This window comes from Cinclus cinclus, chromosome 4 (assembly GCF_963662255.1).
Source record: "Cinclus cinclus chromosome 4, bCinCin1.1, whole genome shotgun sequence".
NCBI classification, from domain to species: Eukaryota; Metazoa; Chordata; class Aves; order Passeriformes; family Cinclidae; genus Cinclus; species Cinclus cinclus.
The window spans coordinates 46,575,354-46,596,467 of NC_085049.1; the positions used below are offsets into that span (position 1 = coordinate 46,575,354).

The following is a 21,114-nucleotide window of genomic DNA, read 5'->3' on the forward strand; positions in this document are numbered from 1 at the left end:
GTGACCAAAGAGGTCAGGAAGAGTGCCTAAGTGTAAATGGGGGCTGCTTTTGGTCCATGACCTTTCTTCAGTTGTTGCAGGCATTAAACTGACACTGAGATTTGTAAGACCAGATTGTCTTTGATATGTTGCCCAACTACTGGTTGCTGTCACTGTTATAAGAAATAGTTTTTTTCTAAACATTCAAACACATTTGTTAATGCAGCCTTATTGCTTTCTTTGATTTGGACAGAGAGTTGCGTCGGGAAGTCATCATGTTGGCCTGCAGCTTTGGGAACAAACACTGTCACCAGCAGGCTGCAACATTAATCTCTGACTGGATTTCTAGCAATAGGAACCGGTAAGAGGAGCTGAAATGTGTATCTCACATTTCTCTTGCTGAGGAGCAGTGCAGCTTTTCCCTTCCTGCCTACCCTGTCCTATTTTGCAAAGATTTTATTTACAGGAGGAAGCAGAGGTTGTTGGCTGTCATTTAAAAATGTCTGTGGGGTTTCAGAATGAATTATTTGACTTTGCATATATGAGTTGGTGGAAGGGATTCTGCCCTCTCCTGATAAATTACTTTTGGATAATTCTGTACTAGAAGATGAGAAGATGGATATTATGGATGGATTTAAAGAAAGAAAGATGAGTGAACACCATGATGTCAGAAAAACATGAAACCTGTGTTGGGGTAAGAGAGCAAGCGGAAGGTTTTAAAAAAGTGAGAGAGGTTAGAGAGAAGTAAGGAAGATGTGTTGGACGAAAATGTTGCAGGGTATTTAAGGGTGAAGTCTTGAAAATTAATGTGATTCAGGAATACATGAAAAGCTCATGTAAGGTTTCAGAGAGCAGATAATACTACAGCTGATGCCTTGAGCATTAGCAGCCCTGTAGTGGCTTGACAGCAAATATATAAGTTAGTCTGTCAAGACACTGGTCTCTTCAGCTGAGACAAAGGAACATGGGCCATGGATAGTGTATGAAGTTTATCTTTTAAAGGCAAGCATCTAAGAAATATGAAATAACTGAAATTTCAAATATTTAAGTATGTAGTAATCTATGGACAATGAGATGAGTGCAGAGTATAGGTTAAGACCACAACTTCTGTAGAAAGAATAGTGGATTTTCTGATTATGTGAAATGTTTTCACTGTACACAGTTGTACATGGCATTATATTTTGGTTTAAAAGAGAGTATTTTACTTTCAAATACAAAAGAAAAAGATATGAGAAAAATTCTCTCATTTTTAGTTGCAGTCTTGTAATAGCTCGGCAAAAGGATCAGATCTCTCTAGCCGTACGAGCAAGCAGGATTTTTCAGAGATTTCTTGGACTTTATTGGTGTTTGTTTGCAATTAATTTATCTCTGTCTGCCTTTGTAATATTTAAAAATCTTTTATGAGCATACCCAGTTAAGTAAATATCCAAATGTCTCTTAGAACCAGCCATGAAATTATATTCCTATATGACTTTGAAACTTCTGGGGAAAAAATAGCTCGAAACTGTGACTATGTACCTTTAATTTAGATGTGTGTGAGGTGGAGGGTTTTTACTTGTGTAAAGTAATACCAGATATATTTACTTTGAAATAAATACCCCAGGGTATTATATGAATTCTTATCATAAGCAGCAACAATCAGTATGAAGCTATTCAAAGAGGCAATTAAAGAGGAAGAATCATTGGAAACAGTCTGCAAAAGTAATTTACTTAGATATTCATTTGCAAAATTAGTTAATCAAACCTAGCATTACCTATTAGCATGCACAGCAGTAGATTATTCAGTGTTAAAAAAGCTGTCACCATGCAAAGCTACCTGCCTGTGTCTTTCCAATAGGATTAAGAAAGGAGGCATCAAAAAAGAAAAGCAACAAAACACAAGCTTATTGCTTTACTAACAGTAGTAAGAGAGAAAAGGAATAAATTTAAGGAGCTGTCTGAAGATTCATCTTGGCCTTTCAATGGGGCCATTTTTGGTAGCAGAAGATGGTGGTTGCCAGCATATGATGAGTATTATGATAAAAGCACCAGCAGGGCAGAGGAGAATAGCTACTAAGTTAAAGCAATGTGTTTCTCAAAGGAACTGCATAGTCTTGAAAAATAGCTGCAGCAAATAATGTAATTACAGAATAGAGATTGACAGTCAGCTGATAAATAGGGGCACAACTGGCAAAGAAGATAGAGACACACTTCTATTTATTTTTTAAGACTCTAGGATTTTTTCAGTCCCACGTCCAGAATTTCCCAGTTTTCTCAGAGCAGTCTCACATCTTGACTGTAACTAATATATGAGCAAAACTCATTTCCCATCTACTTATATTGAAACAACTTTACAAAGACTACTAGTAATAGCAGCTCAGTAAACATAAAATCAGCTTGTGTTTCACAATAACAGCATTTGTAGGGTATGTCAATGTTCTCTCAGGAATGTTCAGATCCTGTTGAATCAGAGCTACCCCATAGCACCTTTACTCAGTTTAAGCTAACTTGGACTGAAACCTGGAAGTAAAGCAAGTGGTCTTTTTTTCATGCTTTTTTTTACCAAGAAATCAATGATTCCAAAATCAGAATTTAATTAGCATGGTGTTTGAGTCATGCTTCTGCCCCTTTGAGGACTTCAGAGCCAATAACTAGCTCAAGTGCAAAGGGCAAGCAGATAAGTACAGGATATATGCAGAGAATGTATCTAAGAGGTGCTGTTTTGTATTCTTTCTCATCAATCAAGTGCTTTGCTCAGTTTGGTACCCTTAACAGCTGTTTATGAATTTGCTGCAAACAGCCGCCTTAGAACCTGTAAGATTCCCTCAGAGCTTGTTTCCTCACAAGGAAGGGAAAGATCCTCTCCTTTGCTGCTTCTCTTTCTCCAGGCTTCTCTGACAACTGATGAGAAAAGTTGGTGACAGATAGAGAAACTCTGTGTGTCCTTGCCTATTCCATTCCTTATCAGCAATTACTGTAAATATTCTTGGGTTTGCCATTCCCTCTTCTGAAAAAGACCCATGTAATTGACTGATGATGTAGAAAGCTTGCTTTTGGTGGGTTTGCATAGCCAGAGCACAAAAACAGAGTTCCAGAGAACTCAGAGATTTTTTTAATATATAGATGAATTTTGAATGTCACTGTGACAGTAAAAATAAAGGCTACTTTGCAACATTTCCATCCATCCCCTCCCAGAAACTTTATTCTGGAAGTTGACACAAATTTTTCAAAGCAGTAGAGACAATAGAATTTGGTTATGTCTGAAGATTTTAATCAACTGAAAATTAACTCGGTATTAAATTAAAATGTGATATTAAATATCACATAAATGCACAGTCAGTAAATCATATAGGGGAGGTTTCTGATTCCCTGGAAGTTACTGCAGGTAAAGGTGAAATAACTATAATGGAGAAAGTGCTATTAATTATACTGAAGAAATTCTAACATTCATAACTTTTTAAACCACATTTTTAATCTATGACTTTTTAGATGTTCTTTTGAAATGTTTTTTCTGTTTTACTTATAATTAATTTTGGATAAAGTGCTGGGTAGTACAGTAACATCTGACTCTTTTTTACTGGCATATGCTTGCAATTGCTGTGGATTTTAGTAATTACATTTAATCTGGTAGGTCCAGAAATGAATTGCTGTCTACTCTTCACAATAAGAAAGTGAAGTAATCATGATATCAGATACTGTTAGTATTTTGTAATTATATACTCTTTACTGTGCAAATAATTTATCACTATTCACAAAGTAAAATAATGGTCATTTTTAGTATAAGGACAGAGGTCCTCTTTGTATTTCCAGTACAGTTTGAAAAAGCTATTAGATTTCTAACTATAGTACAGATTTTCTTCTGGAATTAGTGAAAAAAACCCAAATTATATGTGATCTACAGCACTGGCCTCTATGCATGGAAGTGGAAGTCAGCTGAGAGCCTGTGAAGACTTCAGTTTCTAAAGTGACTCAGGCATTGCTTCATTTTTGGATGTTTGGCTCAGGGCAGAATCAGATGCTCAGAGTTATGCTTCCTACAGGGGGATTTAGGGGCCTCTCAAAAAGCATCTGGCGGCAGGCACTGTGCTGTGAAGAGCCACTTAATGTGAGATTCTGTAGTGTGAGTGGGCCCTCTGAGGGTCCAGCCCTACAGGTAGTAAGATACCTATATCAAATGAATACATAAATGGCAATTGTAGAGTATGGCATCCTTGCAAAACATGCCTTTCAATATTGTCACTAAAGCAGGAAAAGGACTGCTCCTTTTCTTTTCCAACACAGCTGGCAGTCAAGCTTCTCTCCAACACCATTTCAAACAGTAGTGCTGAGATTCCAGCAGTTTGCTGTGTTTCAATTTAGTACTTTGGCCCTGTATCTGCCAATGGAGAAAGCAAGCTTGATGCCCTGTCTGTGAGGTATTTGGGACAGTATTAAGATGCTGCAACACACTTTCCTCCTTTGGCTTCAGCTTATCCACTGGAATTTATTTCATTAGCAAGATAAATGTTACAGTTCTCCAGTCTAAAGATGAGACACCATTCATGTGAGGGAAAAGGGGCTTCAGTGCCTGAAATACCAGAAATAGTGTACGAGGGGCTTTAGGTGGTATTGCTCATGACTACATTTTCTGGGCAAAACACAATGGAAGAAAAAAGAAAAAAGCATAACTGAGAAAGAAATTTGTTTGAAAAAGGAGCAAATCAAACACATAGCATCAGAAGCAGAAGAGACTGTAAGGAGACATCTTGTTTTGCTGGTTTAGGAATTGATATATTTTAATCCTTGCAGTTGTTAGAAATAAAGGTAATTATTTCTTTCTACTGATGATCTGAGGATAGACCTCAAAGTAGGTCTTGCAGTGTTTTAATCAATTAATTTAAGTAATTTTACTCTTTTTAAAAAATGGCTGATTGCTTGAAGTATTTACTTCTGACTTCATTGTGATAATACAATCATTTTCACTCTCTTAAATTGGGATATATGCTGCTGCTGTGCTGGAACAATGGAGACCCTTAAAACTTTAATGTTGATGTTCAGAAGAATACAAACAGAGTAGAAAACATATAATCATGTTGAAATTTCCCGTGTAGTTTAAGAATGTAAAGTTACTGGCATTCAGTTAACAGCAGAATATTGCACAAGAGAAGATACTGTTGGAAAATAAAGATGTTTGCTTCTACCTTCATTTAACTGAGCTCGTCCCTGTGAAGCTTTCATGTGTAAAGAAATACATTATTCACACTCCTTAGATATAACAGTGTTGTGGTTCAGCCTAAAAAATTAACAAAATTACCATTCAATGCCTGCCTGAGCTTAATAATCAGCCTTGTTAACCCCTTTAACCTTCACTGCATCTATTCTGAAAGAAAAACATGTTTCTAAGAGGATTAGCATTTTCAGACTTCTTGCCTTGGATAGGTTGAGTAAACATGTATTTCAGAAGTTCAAGAAAGAATGCATGGAGAGCTGCAATATGTAAACTCCTGACAGGTGACAACGAGGGGGTAATATTCAAATACACACCACGATGGCTTGAAGTATAACTTATCCATAGATATGAGCATGTTTATTTGCAAACATCTCTGTGGATGCAGGCACAGTTAACTTCCAGCTACTCGTGCCATACATCAGTTCCAGGTTTCCACGTACACATTTCTGCTGGCAAAGTTGACTGTGGATGTACTCTTGCTTGGGCAAATTTAAAGAAGATGATGTAAATGTGAATATGTGAGAGCTGCTTTGATTTGTGACAGCTGATTTGCCTTCAGCAGGAGCAGAAGTACTGGTATTTTGATTCTGTTAGTAGAGCTGCGGTGATGCTATTCTGCTGACATGCAGCACTGAACAGTGGGAGATGCAAGTATTGCATCAGACACAGTTATGTGCAGAGGTTCTGTGAAGTGTTACTGGACCTGTTGGAAGGTGCCAACTAGTCACAACCACTTTCCTTTGCTCTGATTTTTAACTTCCTTAGAAATGTAACCATTGTTATTTATTGCTGTCTTTTATATGGAAGCAAAGTACCTTAAATAATTGTGTAGAAAACTTAGAGTAAATGCATTTCACTGATGCTGATGTCCTATCGCTTTGGGGGAATTTTAGCTTTAATGCAGATTTTACTGTTTCTACTATTAATCTTCTGTCATAAGCACTCCGATCAGTTTTGATGCTGTTTGCAGTGCGGGGAGTGCAGGCTGCTGCACTGAATTAGGCTAAACCAGAAACCATTCTGTAATCCATATGTTAATGAATTTTGCATTTGTCTGTCTTTGTGAATGAGGGGAAGTAGAGACTGTTGGATGATTCTGAATGCAAACACAGATATTTTAAAATGGTTCTGGTCTAATCATCCAGATTGTTCCAAGAAATCCTGGGGTACTTGAGGTGTGGCCATGTCACAGGACCAGTGGGAACTTAAGACAAATCCTGTCCTAGCTTCAGATTTTGGCAACAGTTTCAATTTAAGAAATCATTCTGACCTGCAAGTACTCAGGATGGCAGATCAGGTCTATTTTAATAAAATAAATTATTTATTAAACAGACAGGAGATAACAGACAAAAGATCTTAATCAGTGTTATCTACTGCACGTTATAAAACTTAAAGGAACTACTAGTAGATTACAGCATGACATAAGCCAGTGCACGACATCAAGGTACCTGTATTAAAGCTAGCAAAATAAATAGTATTGATTAGGAGTCAAATGTAACTTGCCACCGAAGTGATGACAATGTACACAGACTCCTTCGCTCAATCTCCGTGGGAGTAACTGGGACCCAAGCATCCCTCCTCATGGGTAAAACTCCACACATTTCCATGGAATGTGTAGAGGATTTCTGCTTTGTGAGAGTTTGGTGTAGTTTTTTGTAGTTTGTAAAGTGAGGTGTCTATCAGTGAGAAATCCAGATCTCACGTCAACATTAAGATATTTCTTGGCATTTGGGAGATGCCAGACTCTTGATAATCCTGTGGTGCCAAAATAACTCACTACAAGACAGCTATTCCTGCTCCAGATATCTGACTAGTTAAGAAGCAGCAGATAAACTCTTGTGAGGGGCAAGATGCCCTCCTATAGGCCAGAGATCACTGAAAATAGGATAAAAGATGTCTGTGGTTTTCAAGTCAGAACACATCTGTGTGTTTTTTGCATTACAAGTGAATCACTTCTGGTTACTAAGTAATACTAAACAACCTCATCTAATCTTTCAAAGTGTAATAATGTAGATATGGGGTTTCTCAGTGACTTCTGTTTACCATTTCTCTTCTGTCATGATGCTGTGATGGTTAGGAATGTCAGTTAATTCTTTGTCATCTTAAGAAGCTTGTCAATAATGAGGTAAACGTCTTCCATCACATAATTTGAAGGACAGTGATAACCAACAAGCCAAATTTGTGAGTTGTGAACCTCCACACTTGTCCATGCAGATTTTGTGTTTTCTCTACAAGGAATAATGGATTCACATCCATCCACCTGCCTGAGTTGGCAGTGTGCTTACTTAACTGCACCTTTTACAGTGCAGTGGAAATGCCACTAGAAAAATAACTGCAGGCATGTATGGGAGTGTGTTGCATGTCTATAAACAAAACACCCCATAGATCTGAGGGAGTAGTAAATAACAAATTGCCATTCATTAATTGAAGTAATTTCAATGAAGTCTGGCTTAGGTGATAGAAAATAAAAAGTTTTTCCAAACAAGCATTTTTTCTTTCCTTTTCTTCCTCTTTTATTTCTGTGTCTAATTACTTGTGGTAGATAATTTTATTTCTGTGTTCCACATGGACACAATAGTGCTACTGTCATGCAACAACTTAGAATTGTACTTAAGTTTAGCTGCCTACATAAAGTGTTTGTGAGAACATGGCCAACAGGTTAATTACTTTTGTTAGTTTCTTGGAAGAGGCTCTGGGTTCTTTCAAGGGTTTGATGCCTAGAAGCTATTTTTGGAAATTGTTAGCAGCAAACATGAAAAAATGAGTTATTTTAATTCTTTTCACACATGAGTGTCTGATAAATGTAAAAAAATAAAATGAATCCCTTCTTCTGTGTTTGCAACCCCTAGAAGCTTTAATTACTGAAAAAAATCAGCCATAGCTATTCATGCATTTTGAAATGTTTCTGGAGGTTTGCCAGCTAATGTGAGCTGATGTTGCTGAAGTGATTTACTAATTAATAGGTTGTTACTACATTTGAGTAGAATCTTGCACTCAAGTCAATGAAACTTAAGGAGGAAGAAACCACTGTTGAATGCACGAGTTAATCAATGACTTAGTGCTCTGAAAGGCCATCTGGGTCTAAATAGAGAGGTCTTCATCTTGTAAAAGATAAAACTGGGTGTTATGGGGCAGCTGGTTCAGGCAGTGTTTTTACTGTCTGAGTTCTGTGTCAGTAAAATGACCCTATATGTAGGATTATGGATTAGCAGTAATTAATTTGAAATCCTTAGAATGCAGATAGATTAGTCTCCAATTTTCTCATTCAGGGATGATCTCTCCACAACTTCGCTAAACAATTGATCAGAAGCTACCACATTTTTGTTTCAAAAATTATCCACAATGGACAAAGGCATATCTACTCAGGGATTAGTGCCACAAAGAAGTGCTTATCACTCAGTCATTAAATTCAGTGTTGAAGAGCTTGACTATGCTGGTTGCATGTTCACTTGTGGGGGATCTGCAACAGGGATGGGAAGGAACAGTAGCAGTAACCATCACTCGAGGGATGATGTATTCTCTGCCTGCCTCTGTCAGACCCCTGTGATGCCTGAAACTTAGGAGCATAGGACAGGGACTGTGCATAGCTTTGCCCCAGACACCTTGAGTAGCCACATCCTCAGTTAATCTCCCCTGAATTCGAGGTGGGACAGGTGCCTGATGTCAAGCCCATCATACCTCTGTGCCTCAGTTTTCAAGGGGAAGCTCTGCTTTCTCTCTTTAGACTGGATATGTGCTATGTTAGAGGATCATCCCTTCCGCTTTCTGCATTATGGTGCCAGCAGTATCCTGGAGTTTGTAATAGAGAATGGGAGTATAGAATTTAGGATTGAAGTTTTTAAAAATAACCTGTATGGTGCTCTTCGTCATAATAGAATTTGAATTACAGATCTGCCAACAAAGTACTAATACTTTATTCTTGTTTCTTATCTGAGTATTGTAACCTATTAAACAAAATTACAAATACAGTCATCAAGAAAAATAGGCTTAAGTTAAATGTTGAATTGTTGGAAAAATAAGAATAATGTTCCTGATTAATTTTCTTTGTCAAATAGCATCCTAAATGGTGTTGAAACATGTTACTTAATCAAAGAACTGTCTAAACTGTGCACATTTACATTTTAAAAAATTAGAACACAATTTCCCCAGAAGATAAATAATTGTGGTCCAGTTTTATAAGTGTATCTTCAGTTGTTAGAACATACTTTAAATAGGAGCAAATATGTACCAATTAATTATGACTTAGAACATTATTCTTAGCTCATTGTAGAGCTTTTACTATTGAAAAAAAGAAATCCCTGTAAAGGCACAGCATGATTTTAATTAATTTTTTCTAACTGTTTAATTTTTAACTTTTTCTCCCAAATTGTTTAATTTTTAAATGATCTCAGCTGGCTACATCTTTCATTCTCACCATATCTCTAATACAAGAAAAAGAAAGTTTAATAAATTGGATCAGTATTCAAATTAAAGCCATTTAAAAGTGGTGCTCTTAAAAGTTTATTTTTATTCTTTTGAAGTATCCATCAATCATATTAGCTCTTTAAAAATAAGAGCAACCTTGAAGGCACAGATGAGGTTTCACTAACAACAGGATGTGTTCTGCAGTGCTAAAACCCAAGCAGTACCAAAATAATGGTAATTTTATCCACTTGATTTGGTTAATACAAGAGGCAAACATTCGCATGCTGATCTAGTGCCTTGGAACTGCAATTTTCCAGGGACCTATAATATTAAAAAGCCTGTAGACTAGAGAGATTTCAGATATGTAGATAATGATAGAATACATGCCCAAAATGACTGGACAAGTGAGAAAGCAAAAATCCCCACAAATGGAAAAAAAAAATCAATTAGAGGGTTCTCTGTAGGGGCAATAGTTAAAAGAGAAATGACTTTCACATTTTCATAAGCAATTTTCATTTCCACAAGAGAAACCCCCCCTGTCTACAGTGCTGATTACAGGCCTCTCACAGGAGTAGTTCATAGTGTTTCATGGCTGTACATTCTGTAGTTTCTGAAGGTAAGCCTTTTAAAAAGCAGTATTTGTGTTTGATGTCTTGGTGTAGGGGCTGATTTTTTTCACATTGTCCTAATTACTTAGTTTATAGGTACAGACCTAAAACCTTCCCTGGAGCAGTTGATTGGATGATAGCAATTAGATCTACTGCAGCACTGCCAGTGTACTACTACTGGTTTGGTGGCAGTAGAGTTTTCTTAGCAAGGAAAATGGTGACATCTAGGCTGTGGTCATGGGATCAGCTCCATCACTTGTCTGAAGGTCTCCTTCCTTCCCAGAGGTGCAAATGATCCTGTGCTTACTGACTACACTGCTACTAAAATCGCTGGTGTTGGCCTTTAGAATGTAAAAAATGGACTAGCTGGGAAATCCCATTGAATTGATATGTTTTACTGTAACTTTTGAAAGTGAGGAGTGCTGTCTGTTCTGGGGTTAGACATCCACTTCTTGGTACATCTGCTGCTGTGTCTGTACTTCCAGCACACAGTTCCTACCTGAATTAATGGGACAGTGGTACAAATGTTTCAGCTTCTATGCTTGTACAGGAAACGTAACAAGGTAGGAAATTGAAAGCCCAGCTGAGACCTTTTTAGAATAAAACTGGACATATGCACATACTATATGTGTATACTAGGTCTGAATTTGGAAATTTAACTCCAGTTTCAGTTGATATTTATTTAGCAGTAACCACAGTTCTCAACCATCCTATGGCAAAGCTGGTTTTGTATTGGTATTACATGCTGGAAAAAGCCCCCAGATCTTTCTCTTTTCGTCACTCATGACAGTATCATGCTTAAGTAACATTGTCACAGCACATCCTTTCTTACTTGTATGTTACTATATGAAGATGAAGCACTTTCCAGCACAAGCAAGGAGGAGTTCCTGGGTGCTCAGGTCCTGTTGTAAAACAGTGCAAAGGACAAAAAGAGCAAGAGATTTGGCATAGAGCCCAGCAGCAGAGTGATAAGATCCCGTACTAATTTGGAGAGCTTATGTTACCTGTAGGTCATGTGGCACATTATGAGTCAGTGAACAACATGACCATATTTTATAGTCTCTTGACAATGTGACAGCATTATGAAGAAAATGGCAAGCATGTGTTACCCTTTAGAAAGCCCATTAGGGTGGCCTGGAAAATGTTGGTGGCAGTAAAGAGAAGCAAATGTAATTTAAAAAAACAAAACATTACTGTTGGACAATAATTTTGAAGTCTCAGAAATGGTTCTCCTTTGTATCCAATATCAGGAGGCTGCTTGCTTACCAAAATGCTAATACTGATTTCTCTTGTAGAATCCCTCTCAATGTGAGAGACATTGTCTACTGTACAGGAGTTTCACTGATGGATGAAGATGTATGGGAGTTCATTTGGATGAAATTTCACTCTACCACAGCAGTCTCTGAGAAGAAAATACTGTTAGAAGCCTTAACTTGCAGTGATGACAGAAACTTGCTCAACAGGTAAAAATATTCTATGTTTGCATCTGTTAATAATAATCTCTTCAACAGTTATGGATCATCACTTGAGCTTCTTTTCAAGTACAGCTTCCTGTCTGTTTAAACCATCTTACACTTTTTGCATTAATGCATAGGAAAATTGACACATATTATCTTTTCAGTTCCAGATTTTCCTTTGTTCATTGGAAATGTTTAAAATACTGTAAAAACTATTGGGTTGTTGATTTTTTTTGTTACCATGTGCTTTATTTACCATGTCTTGACTAATTTGATTTTACAGATTTTATATAAGTGCACATATAAAATTTTACTACACTTTTTTTTAAAATCCTTTTACACCAAGCTTTTTCTGAATCATAATTGTGTCCAGTCTTTGGAATCATAGAAATAAACCACTGAACTCACTTGGAGACTTAAACAATTCAGCAGTGAGCTTTTTTTTTCCACAAGTTTTCTGGTGGACTGATGTTAGACAATGTGTTTGTGAAACTAAACGTTCTTGTTTTTCCCACTAGACTTTTGAATTTGTCTCTCAACTCAGAAGTTGTCCTGGATCAGGATGCAATTGATGTGATAATCCACGTAGCTCGAAATCCACACGGAAGGGATCTTGCTTGGAAATTTTTCAGAGAAAAATGGAAAATACTAAATGCTAGGTAATGATAAAAGTTCCTAATTTATTTTCATTTTCTTATCATTATATAAGTTGTGTAAGTATTGTATAGGTGTGTGTTTATGTAAGTTTCTGAATCTAGTCCATTCTCTTTTAATCCTTAAATAGAGATGTCTCTAAATATGAAATCCCTACATATGAGTCAAATGCATATAAATGCATTTATTAATGGATTATCTCACACACACATAGACACATTTGTCTCTTAGCAATCATCTGTATATATATTAGTGTATTATGTCTGTGCTTATGATAATTCTATCTATATGTCGAGTGCTGCAGTCCTGTTTTTACATAGATAAAAATGGCAGTTTCCAAAGGAATTTTTCTGATTTAAAGTCTGATAGAAAAAATAATCGTTTCAAAAATATTATTCCAACTGTGGAAAAAAAAGCACATTTTGAAACATTTCAATTTTCAAAAGGATGTTAATATAGTGTCATCCCTTTCTTTCCACTCTGTGTTTCAGGTGAGTTTCAAGTAATAGAGGAACAACATTTTGAATTAAAAATAGATGAACAGAAAGGAGACAAGTTTGCTCCTTACACCTGCTTCTCTTTCTCTTTGAACAAGTGCTACATGCTCCTACTGTGAAGTCCAGTGAGCTTTTAAAAATCCTTTTTGATGAAGATATTGATATTAATTCAATGAGTGAAAAATTTCTGTAGTTCTTTAGGGACAGCCCGAGGGCCTGAAAGATTGCACAGCAGCTCATCTGATACTGACAGATTAAAAAGGTCCACAACTTGGATGAGATTTGGATTCTCAAAGGCAGGTGTCCAAGTTCTTAAGGCTTCCCATGCCAGGTCACACCTTTGGTATTGACAGGAAAGGCATTGCAGATTTGTTCCATTCTGGACTTGTGAGGAGACAGCTATTGTACCACAGAATATTTGAAATGGTATATTTAAGATGCTGTATTTAAGCAACTGAATCTCAGTGCCCAGTGAATACAGGTGCAAACTTCCTATAGGTTTCACAGCATCAGAGTCAAAGAAAATCAGACACAGTTTTAGTTTTCCTAAAAATTCAGAAAATTGTTCATGCTGTTTTGGATGATTCTTAATAGTATTTTAGAAGTAGTAGGATTTTAGAAGAAGTTCATCTGGAAGAATAGGTTTGAGCTGGAATTGGTTTTGGAAATTTATATTGCAGGAGCATACATGTTTTGAAAGCCATTTCCAAAAAAGCTGTAAGAGTGCTGAAGAGTTTAAAGATTAAGAAATCTCTGCTTTTGGTGTGATTATTCCAGGAACTGGACTTGTACACAGAAATTGGATGGCAGATGTATTACTATTACACAACCCAGTGCAGATAGCAAATAATTTTTCAGGTTCCTCCAGGGATTTATCGAGAGCTCAGGCATAAAGCCATCACAATCTGTATTGCTACAAACACATATGCTGTAGTTGTGCCCTGTCTTACTAAGTATATTTATCTGACAACCTGCCTAACACCTGTGATTCTAGATGTGGACAACGTTAAGCAGTGTAGACAAATAAAAAATATTTAACAAGCTATGCCACATGCCATATATTTTGGGTGTTATAATTTAAAATAGCTTAACTTTACCTAGAATTTGAATGGTATTTATTTCACTTACTTGTGATGTGTCACTGTGTAATTTGAATTCATAACAATTAGTAAGGCCTCATCAAAGACCTGTTACTGTTCTTTTTTTAAATGAAAATAACAGAGTTTGTCTTTTTGCTCAACACTCTCTGTGTGTTACTTTTATTCAGTTTGATCTCCAAACACAAGTCAGAGCCATCAAAAATATTGTAGCAGTTGATTTTTCTAAGTGTGACATCCAGTTGAGTTTCTTCTGATCACCAAAAGATTCAGTGCAGTGAAATGAAATTGTTAATGCAAGCTGTACACATGTGTTATATATTGAATATAACGTTGTTTTGTAATCATAGATTAGAACCTTTTAGATGAGACTTTGAGAGTAGAATCAGTCTGAAGAATACCTTGTCCCTTAACTGTTCAGTGAAACAGTGACACGATAGCATGCAAGGTCCTACACCTGGGTCTTGGCAATCCCAAGCATGCCCACAGGTTGGGCAGAGAAGGGATTTGAGAGCAGCCCTGCGGAGCAGGACTTGGAGGTGATGGTTGATGAAAAATTCGGGATGACTGGCAATGTGCATTCATGGCCCAGAAAGCCAACCCTGGGCTGCATCCAAAGCAGAGTGGCCAGCAGGTCAAGGCAGGGGGTTCTGCCCCTCTGCTCTGCTCTGGTGAGACCCCACCTGCAGCTCTGTGTGCTGTTCAAGTGTCTCCAGAGTATGAAGGACATGGAACTGTTGCAGCAAGTCCAGAGGAAGGCCATAAAGTTGGGAAGAGGACTGGAGCACATCCTCTACAAGGACAGGCTGAGGAACTTGATAATGTTCAGTTTAGGGAAGAGAAGATTGCCTGGAGACCTAATAGAAACATTCCAATATCCGAAGGGAGCCAACCAAGAAACCAGAGGGGGAGTCTTCATCAGGAACTGTAGTGATATGACAAGGAGGAATGGGTACAAATAGAAGAAATAAGTTAGACATGAGGAAGAAAATTTTTACTATGCGGGTGGTGAGACACTGGAACTGGTTTTCCAGGGAGGTTGTGAATACCCCATCCCTTGGCAAAATTCAAAGGTTGGATAAGGCTTCAAACAACCTGGTCTAGCAGGAGGTGTCTCTGCACACAGAGGGGTGGGGGTTAGGACTGATGATCCTTAAGGTTCATTCTAATCCCTTAATGTTCAATGATTCTGTGTTTAAGCTTCTGATTTGAGATCACCACACTACTGCATTTTTAAAATATAAGCTTTATTGTGGAATTATGGCTCAAGAAGTACATGCACTTCTTAGAGCAAATGCTGAGGGTGGTCACAAAGGTGATGTGATGGCTGGAGTATCTCACCTATGGAGACAGGCTGAGAGAGTTGGGAATGTAAAGCCTGGGGAAGAGAAGGCTCTGGGGAGACCTTATAGCACCTTCCAGCACTTAAAGGGTCCTTACAGGAAAGGCCAAAGAGGGACTTTTTACAAGGGCATATAGTGATAAGACAAGAGGAAAAGGCTACAAACTAAAGGAGGGCAGGTTTAGATTAGATAATTGGAAGAATTCCTTTACTGTGAGGGTGGTGAGGATAGGACTTTGGGCAACCTGGTCTAGTCAAAGGTATCCCTGCCCATAGCACGGGGATTGGAACTGGATGATATTTCCAATCCTAGCCATTTTAGGATTCTATGATTCAAGTAGACTTTGCCCCAAGGCATCCTTTTTCTAAAATTATAATTTATTATTTAATTTGCTTCAAAATTAAAATACTTTGAAACATTAATTTAATAAGGTGATATCTCAGTGGGATTTTCCATTTAATTTAGTATAAAAAGTGTTGATGTTTCAGATAGTAAAATAGCTGAAGGGGATTAAATTATAACTCTAGTTCCTCTTACTTTTAAATATAGCATGTCAAGGAGTTAGAATTGTCACAAAATATTGTTAATCCTTCATATTGTTACAGTATGCTTGTATTTGCATTGTCCAGAACACATTCATGATGTATAAAGTCTTCAAAGTCACTCCTATAATTTACACAGGTGACTTAAAAATTGAGACGTCTAACAAGTCTTTAGTAAAAAATCTGTGGGACTAAGACTTCTACAACTCTGAAAAAGAGAATTGAAAATACTCTTCTTGACTTCATGTTACCTGACCATTCACTACCTTGTCTCATAAAGCATTTTCATCCTGTGAGCACATGTGTCTGTATGTGATAATTTAATATATCAGCTGCCTGTAAGAATTCCTTCATTCTCAAGTGACGGATCATTTGTCAGCATTTGGGAAGGCATTTGTATCTGTCCAAAGTAAATGGACTATGCTGCCTCTAGAGACTGTACGAGTGCAAAGCCTGTACAAATATGGGGCACTGGAGGGTTTACATCTGCAGAGGGAAAGGTGCAGTGGAGAGTCTGTGTCTCCAGAATGTTTCCAGGAAGTTCAGGCATGTAAGGGCCTGGTTCTGGTGTGTCGTTGTCTTTCCTGTGAGCAGTGAGAAGATTGACACTTGTAAGACCAAACACTTTTCCTATTTATTCTTATGTTTCACACCTGCAAAATACTATTTTGGAAGGTGACTTTTCTAGCTTTTGTTTGCCAGCAGAGCTTCTATAGAAATTGCTGTAAATGACTGACTTTTTACCAAGTATACGTAATGGGCAGTAATCAGCACAGATATGCATGAATGTATCATTTTTAGTGGACGGAATTCTTTTACTTCTTGTTTGCACTTTGGTAGCTACAGTAGACTGTAAGAAAAATAAAATCTCTGCAGCTGTTTTTATGAGGTTGCTTGTCTGAAATGGATTGGTAACCTTGTCAAAATACCCCATCAAGAGGAGCTTCCAGTTTTCCAAACAGTCAATTATGTCTGAGACTCTGATAATAAAGGGCTTTGTTAGAAAGCCTAAATGTGCTTAAAGTGCCATGAAATCCCTACTTCCCACAGCTTGCCTCTGGATGTCTGTATATGCCAGTGTGACTGAAATTTTGGGAAAAGAGATGTACTTGCTGAAATAGCCATGAATAATTCATTTATTAGTGGTCAGGGAGTAGGATTTTTGATACCTCTAATAGCATTTTTCCTCTCAAGAGCTCAAGATAACAAGCAATATAGTGTATACTTTCCCTAAAACAGGATCTTCTCAGAGATCCTAGTTCTCTTCCCTCCCCATCTTTCTATACCTATTGCTTTGGCTGTCCTTCTCCTTCTCTTTCTTTCTCCCTTTGTAAGAACTGTAGCTTAGAGTACCTAAACATTTAAGGGTAATGAATTTGGGATTAACAGAAGGAGAACAGAAAGGTGTGGCTGTGCTAGTTTGTTTCACTTTGATTTTGAAGTCTTTCTGTAAATCAGTCTGTAAAAGTGGATAATGAATTTAATTGTTCCCCTAGATGAACATAATTTCAGTCAAGTTTATTGGTAATACTTATATATGTCTGACAGGAGATCTGGATTCCCTATCTTAAAACCAGTCATGTTCAGATTAGCTAGATACTGCTTTGGACTTACATGCAGATATCGATAAGAACAACTATTTGTCAAGTGCCTTTTACTGTGCTGAATGACATCTAACTTGACTTCTGTTTTTCAATGGAATTATACTATTCATGCTGGAGACTGAAAAAAACCCAAGTCCCCAAACAACAAACCCCACAAACTATTCCAACATGAAGTGTAAAACTTAAGGAGTGATCTGGTCAGTAGTGGTGTAGTGCTTCATTTGGAGTATTGAAAAAACATGTGGAAAAACAAGTGAACAGGAGGATTTGAATGGCCAATTTCAAAGTAGCTGCCTGTCAGAGGTCATTGTTGATTGATTCTGCATATCCTTTAAATATTCCATGCCCAAGCTTTCAAATTTTCATTCCAGGTTGGTTCTTTGAAATGCTACATTCTGGCCCAGGGGATTATTTCAGTAGTATTATTCCTATCAGTATTATTTATTTTAATTATCAGGTACTGGAACAAGAATAAAACATCTACATTTGTAATGTAGATAGGGTGAATGAATCAAAAATGCAGAGAAGGCTGCAGCACATCAAAAAGTCTGATTTAATGGTACAGCTTGAAAGGTTCCTCGGAATAATTCTCCATAGTTGCTGCTCTGCTTCATCACTGGCACCTGTATTTTGAGCTGTATTTTACAGAGTCACAGAATAAGCTGAGTTGGAAGGGATCCACAAGGATCATTGAGTCCAACTCCTGGCCTTGCACAGGACCATTCCCAAGAGTCACACCATGTGCCCAAGAGCATTGTCCAAACATTACTTCAACTCAGACAGGGTTGGTACTCTTAGTACTTCCCTGGGGAGCCTGTTTCAGAGCCCAACCACACTCTGGGTGAAGAACCTTTTCCTGATATTAAACCTAAACCTCCCCTTCAGGCATTCCCTCCGTTCCTTTCACTAGTCACCACAGTGTCTGCCTCTCCTTTTCCTCTCACGAGGAAGTTGTAGACTGCCATGAGGTCCCCCCTCAGTCTCCTCTGTTCCATTAAGTGGGAAGTGATTTGGTCCTCTCCTCTTCTGGAGCACTCATCTGTGCCTGTAGTTAAACCCATTCTGCTTAATAGCATCTGACTTAATAATTACAAACATTTCAGCCTAGAAGAAGATCTCAGTCTAGGTTTTTAGCCTGAAATACTGGTACCCACTTCCAGTATTCCCTTGATCCCCCCAAAATCAGTCCTGTATCTTCTCCCTTGCTTACAGATTACTTTCTACTTTTCAGTTGACCCGGATCTCGCAGTAACTCTCTGTGCATCTTCTTTTTGCCCGTGCAGGTATGGAGAAGCATTATTTATGAATTCAAAGCTTGTCAGTGGGGTCACGGAATTCCTCAATACTGAAGGAGAACTAAGAGAGGTAATTTTTAAATTACTTTTGTTGTGTGAGGTTGTATTCATTGCAAGCAGGGACCAGGGCAGGAACAATTATAACAGTTGTCCAGAAACTCTGTTATCTCTGCTGCAGTCAATGTCCCAACTGCCTGTGCAGCACCAACCTGTCGGGCAGCACAAGGATGAGGAGCAGATCACAAAAGCACACAAGTGTGCAGAGGTGGTGTCAGGAGGGGGATTGTGCAGGCAGTTCTTTGTGCTTGGCTGGATATGAAAGTTTGTCTTTTTCTCTTGACTATTGGATGAGAAACTGAAGATGAGATGTTTCTATCTTCATTAGCGTATGCTGCAGAGCCTTGAAAACATCAGTGTGGAAAGTAGAAGCTTCCAATGTGTTCTCTGTTTTTCTCACAGTATTTTCCATTTGAGAAAATCTGCTAGCCAAATACGCTAGCCAAATGACCCCACAATAATTTGTACTTCTTACTTTGGTGGGAAAGATTTCTCATTTTAACTTAACATCTGTCCTGACTGAGGTAGTTGTGCAGTTTTGCTGCACCCTGTGTAGTACCCACTCTATGCTGCTCCAAATGGATACAGTGATTCTTATGCAGCACAACCACCATTACTTGAAATGTGATTGTGCTCTGATGTTTTTATCCAACCATTTGTCTGCACTCAAGTCTGGTGGCCTCAGTAGCTTAAGGAGGAGCCACACATGGTTTCCTCCCCCCAAGTGGGAGTGATACTCTTGATCAGATTTGAGTATCTGCCTGGCACAAGGAAGTCTTCTGTACTCTAAGTTTCCACCTTCACGATAGGATTGGTAAGCTGCCTGGTTATAATTCTCTAAAACAAACTGGTATTGTAAACGTTTTGATATAAAAAGTACAGAGACAGGTAAAGTCTGATTTTGATGGTTTCCAGGTCCCTTTCATGCTTTTAACTGTGATTGGAATGAGACAGTTGCAGAATCAACCTTTTCAATTTTGAGCCCAGGCACAGAGATGTTTCTGGAAGTCAGAATTTAGAAACTGAGGTGAATTTCATGTCACCTGGAAAAATAATTAACTAGTTATTCGTAAGTGTTGCTAAAACCATCTAATTTTGTACAAGTCAACATAACCTGAAATCTATTGTGCAGATCAGCCTTGCAATTCTCACTTGAAAAGAAAAGTAATTGAAAACCTGCCAGCACCAGTGGTTAAAATAATCCAGGCGCTGCTGCTATACTCTGGGTATACACAAGAACAAAGCAAGAGCCTTTTCAGTCTGCAGAAAAAAAGATCAAAGTTTTCTCATAAGGGAAGGAATATATTTCAGGCACTCAAAGACTCTCAAATGCGTGCCCACTTGCTATTTTGCCATTCTCTTCTCACTGTAAGCATCACTTCCTTTTTTCAGCAACTGACCTGTGTTATATAACCAAAAGGGATCTGCACATCAAAATAAAATTAATGTGTTTTGTAGCTTGATAAAACCAAAGGGCATCAGGGCTGCCTTCTGCTGGTGCTTGCATATATACCTTAATTAGAAGCAATTCCAGTGCTCCCAGTTTGGTTTCTTAGGTACGGATAAAAGTTTAGAGCAGCCATGTACGCAGTGCAGCAGTTGAGCTGCAGGAGGGAAGGAGGTAATTATATTAATGTGATCCAGCAATGACATATCAATATCTTCCAGTGCAATGTGAAACAATTGCATCACATCTAATTGACAGTTTGCTGTCTTAATACATTTCCTATTAAATCTTTCTACCTGATACTGCATTTACTTCTACATTGATTGTGGAAGTTTGTCCTAAATGGCTAACTTATTTGTGGAAATATTTGCTTTCTTTCGTTGCTGCAAATTTAACCTGTTAACTTGTATTTCCAGCTAAAGAACTTTATAAAGAGTTACGAAGGGGGAGCTGCTGTCTCTTTCTCTCGCGCTGTGGAAACAGTGGAAGCCAATGTGCGGTGGCAAAGGCTTTATAAGGAAGAACTGTTCCAGTGGCTAAGAAAATCCTTGACACAGTAATCTGTCTTTTTAGCCAATAATTTAACATGACTCACTGCAAGAGGAAGAGGAGACATTTTCAAAGTATTCAACATGAAAATCATGAAGACAAGATCAGATTGCAGGGATAAAGTTTTTTGTTTTATTGGTTTTTTTTATTGTGGATTTTTCTTTTCACACTGAACTCTTGTGAAATTGTCAAGAAGATTTTCAGAAGAGAAGATCATGAATGCTTGTGAAACCCAGTCCTCAATGTACACAGCCAAACATGATATTAAGTGGTGCATGTAATTGTTGGAAAAAAACCAAACAAAAAATCCTTCGAAGACTTATTTTGTGCATGCTTGTACTGTCTCTGCCTGTATTTTAGCATGCTTATGTATAACAGCCACATTTTGTATGT

General features: G+C 37.8%; 1 protein-coding gene across 1 annotated transcript in view; it reads left to right on the top strand.

Moving 5' to 3' along the window:
* TRHDE (thyrotropin releasing hormone degrading enzyme) overlaps window positions 1–20,732 on the top strand; it is a 197,339-nt gene extending 176,607 nt beyond the window's left edge. Inside the window, exons 15-19 of the mRNA XM_062491203.1 lie at window positions 233–340; window positions 11,475–11,642; window positions 12,155–12,295; window positions 18,657–18,738; window positions 20,589–20,732. Of these exons, the coding sequence (XP_062347187.1) occupies window positions 233–340; window positions 11,475–11,642; window positions 12,155–12,295; window positions 18,657–18,738; window positions 20,589–20,732 (643 nt within the window). The remainder of the gene's footprint in view (window positions 1–232; window positions 341–11,474; window positions 11,643–12,154; window positions 12,296–18,656; window positions 18,739–20,588) is intronic.
* The last annotated feature ends 382 nt before the right edge of the window (window positions 20,733–21,114 follow it).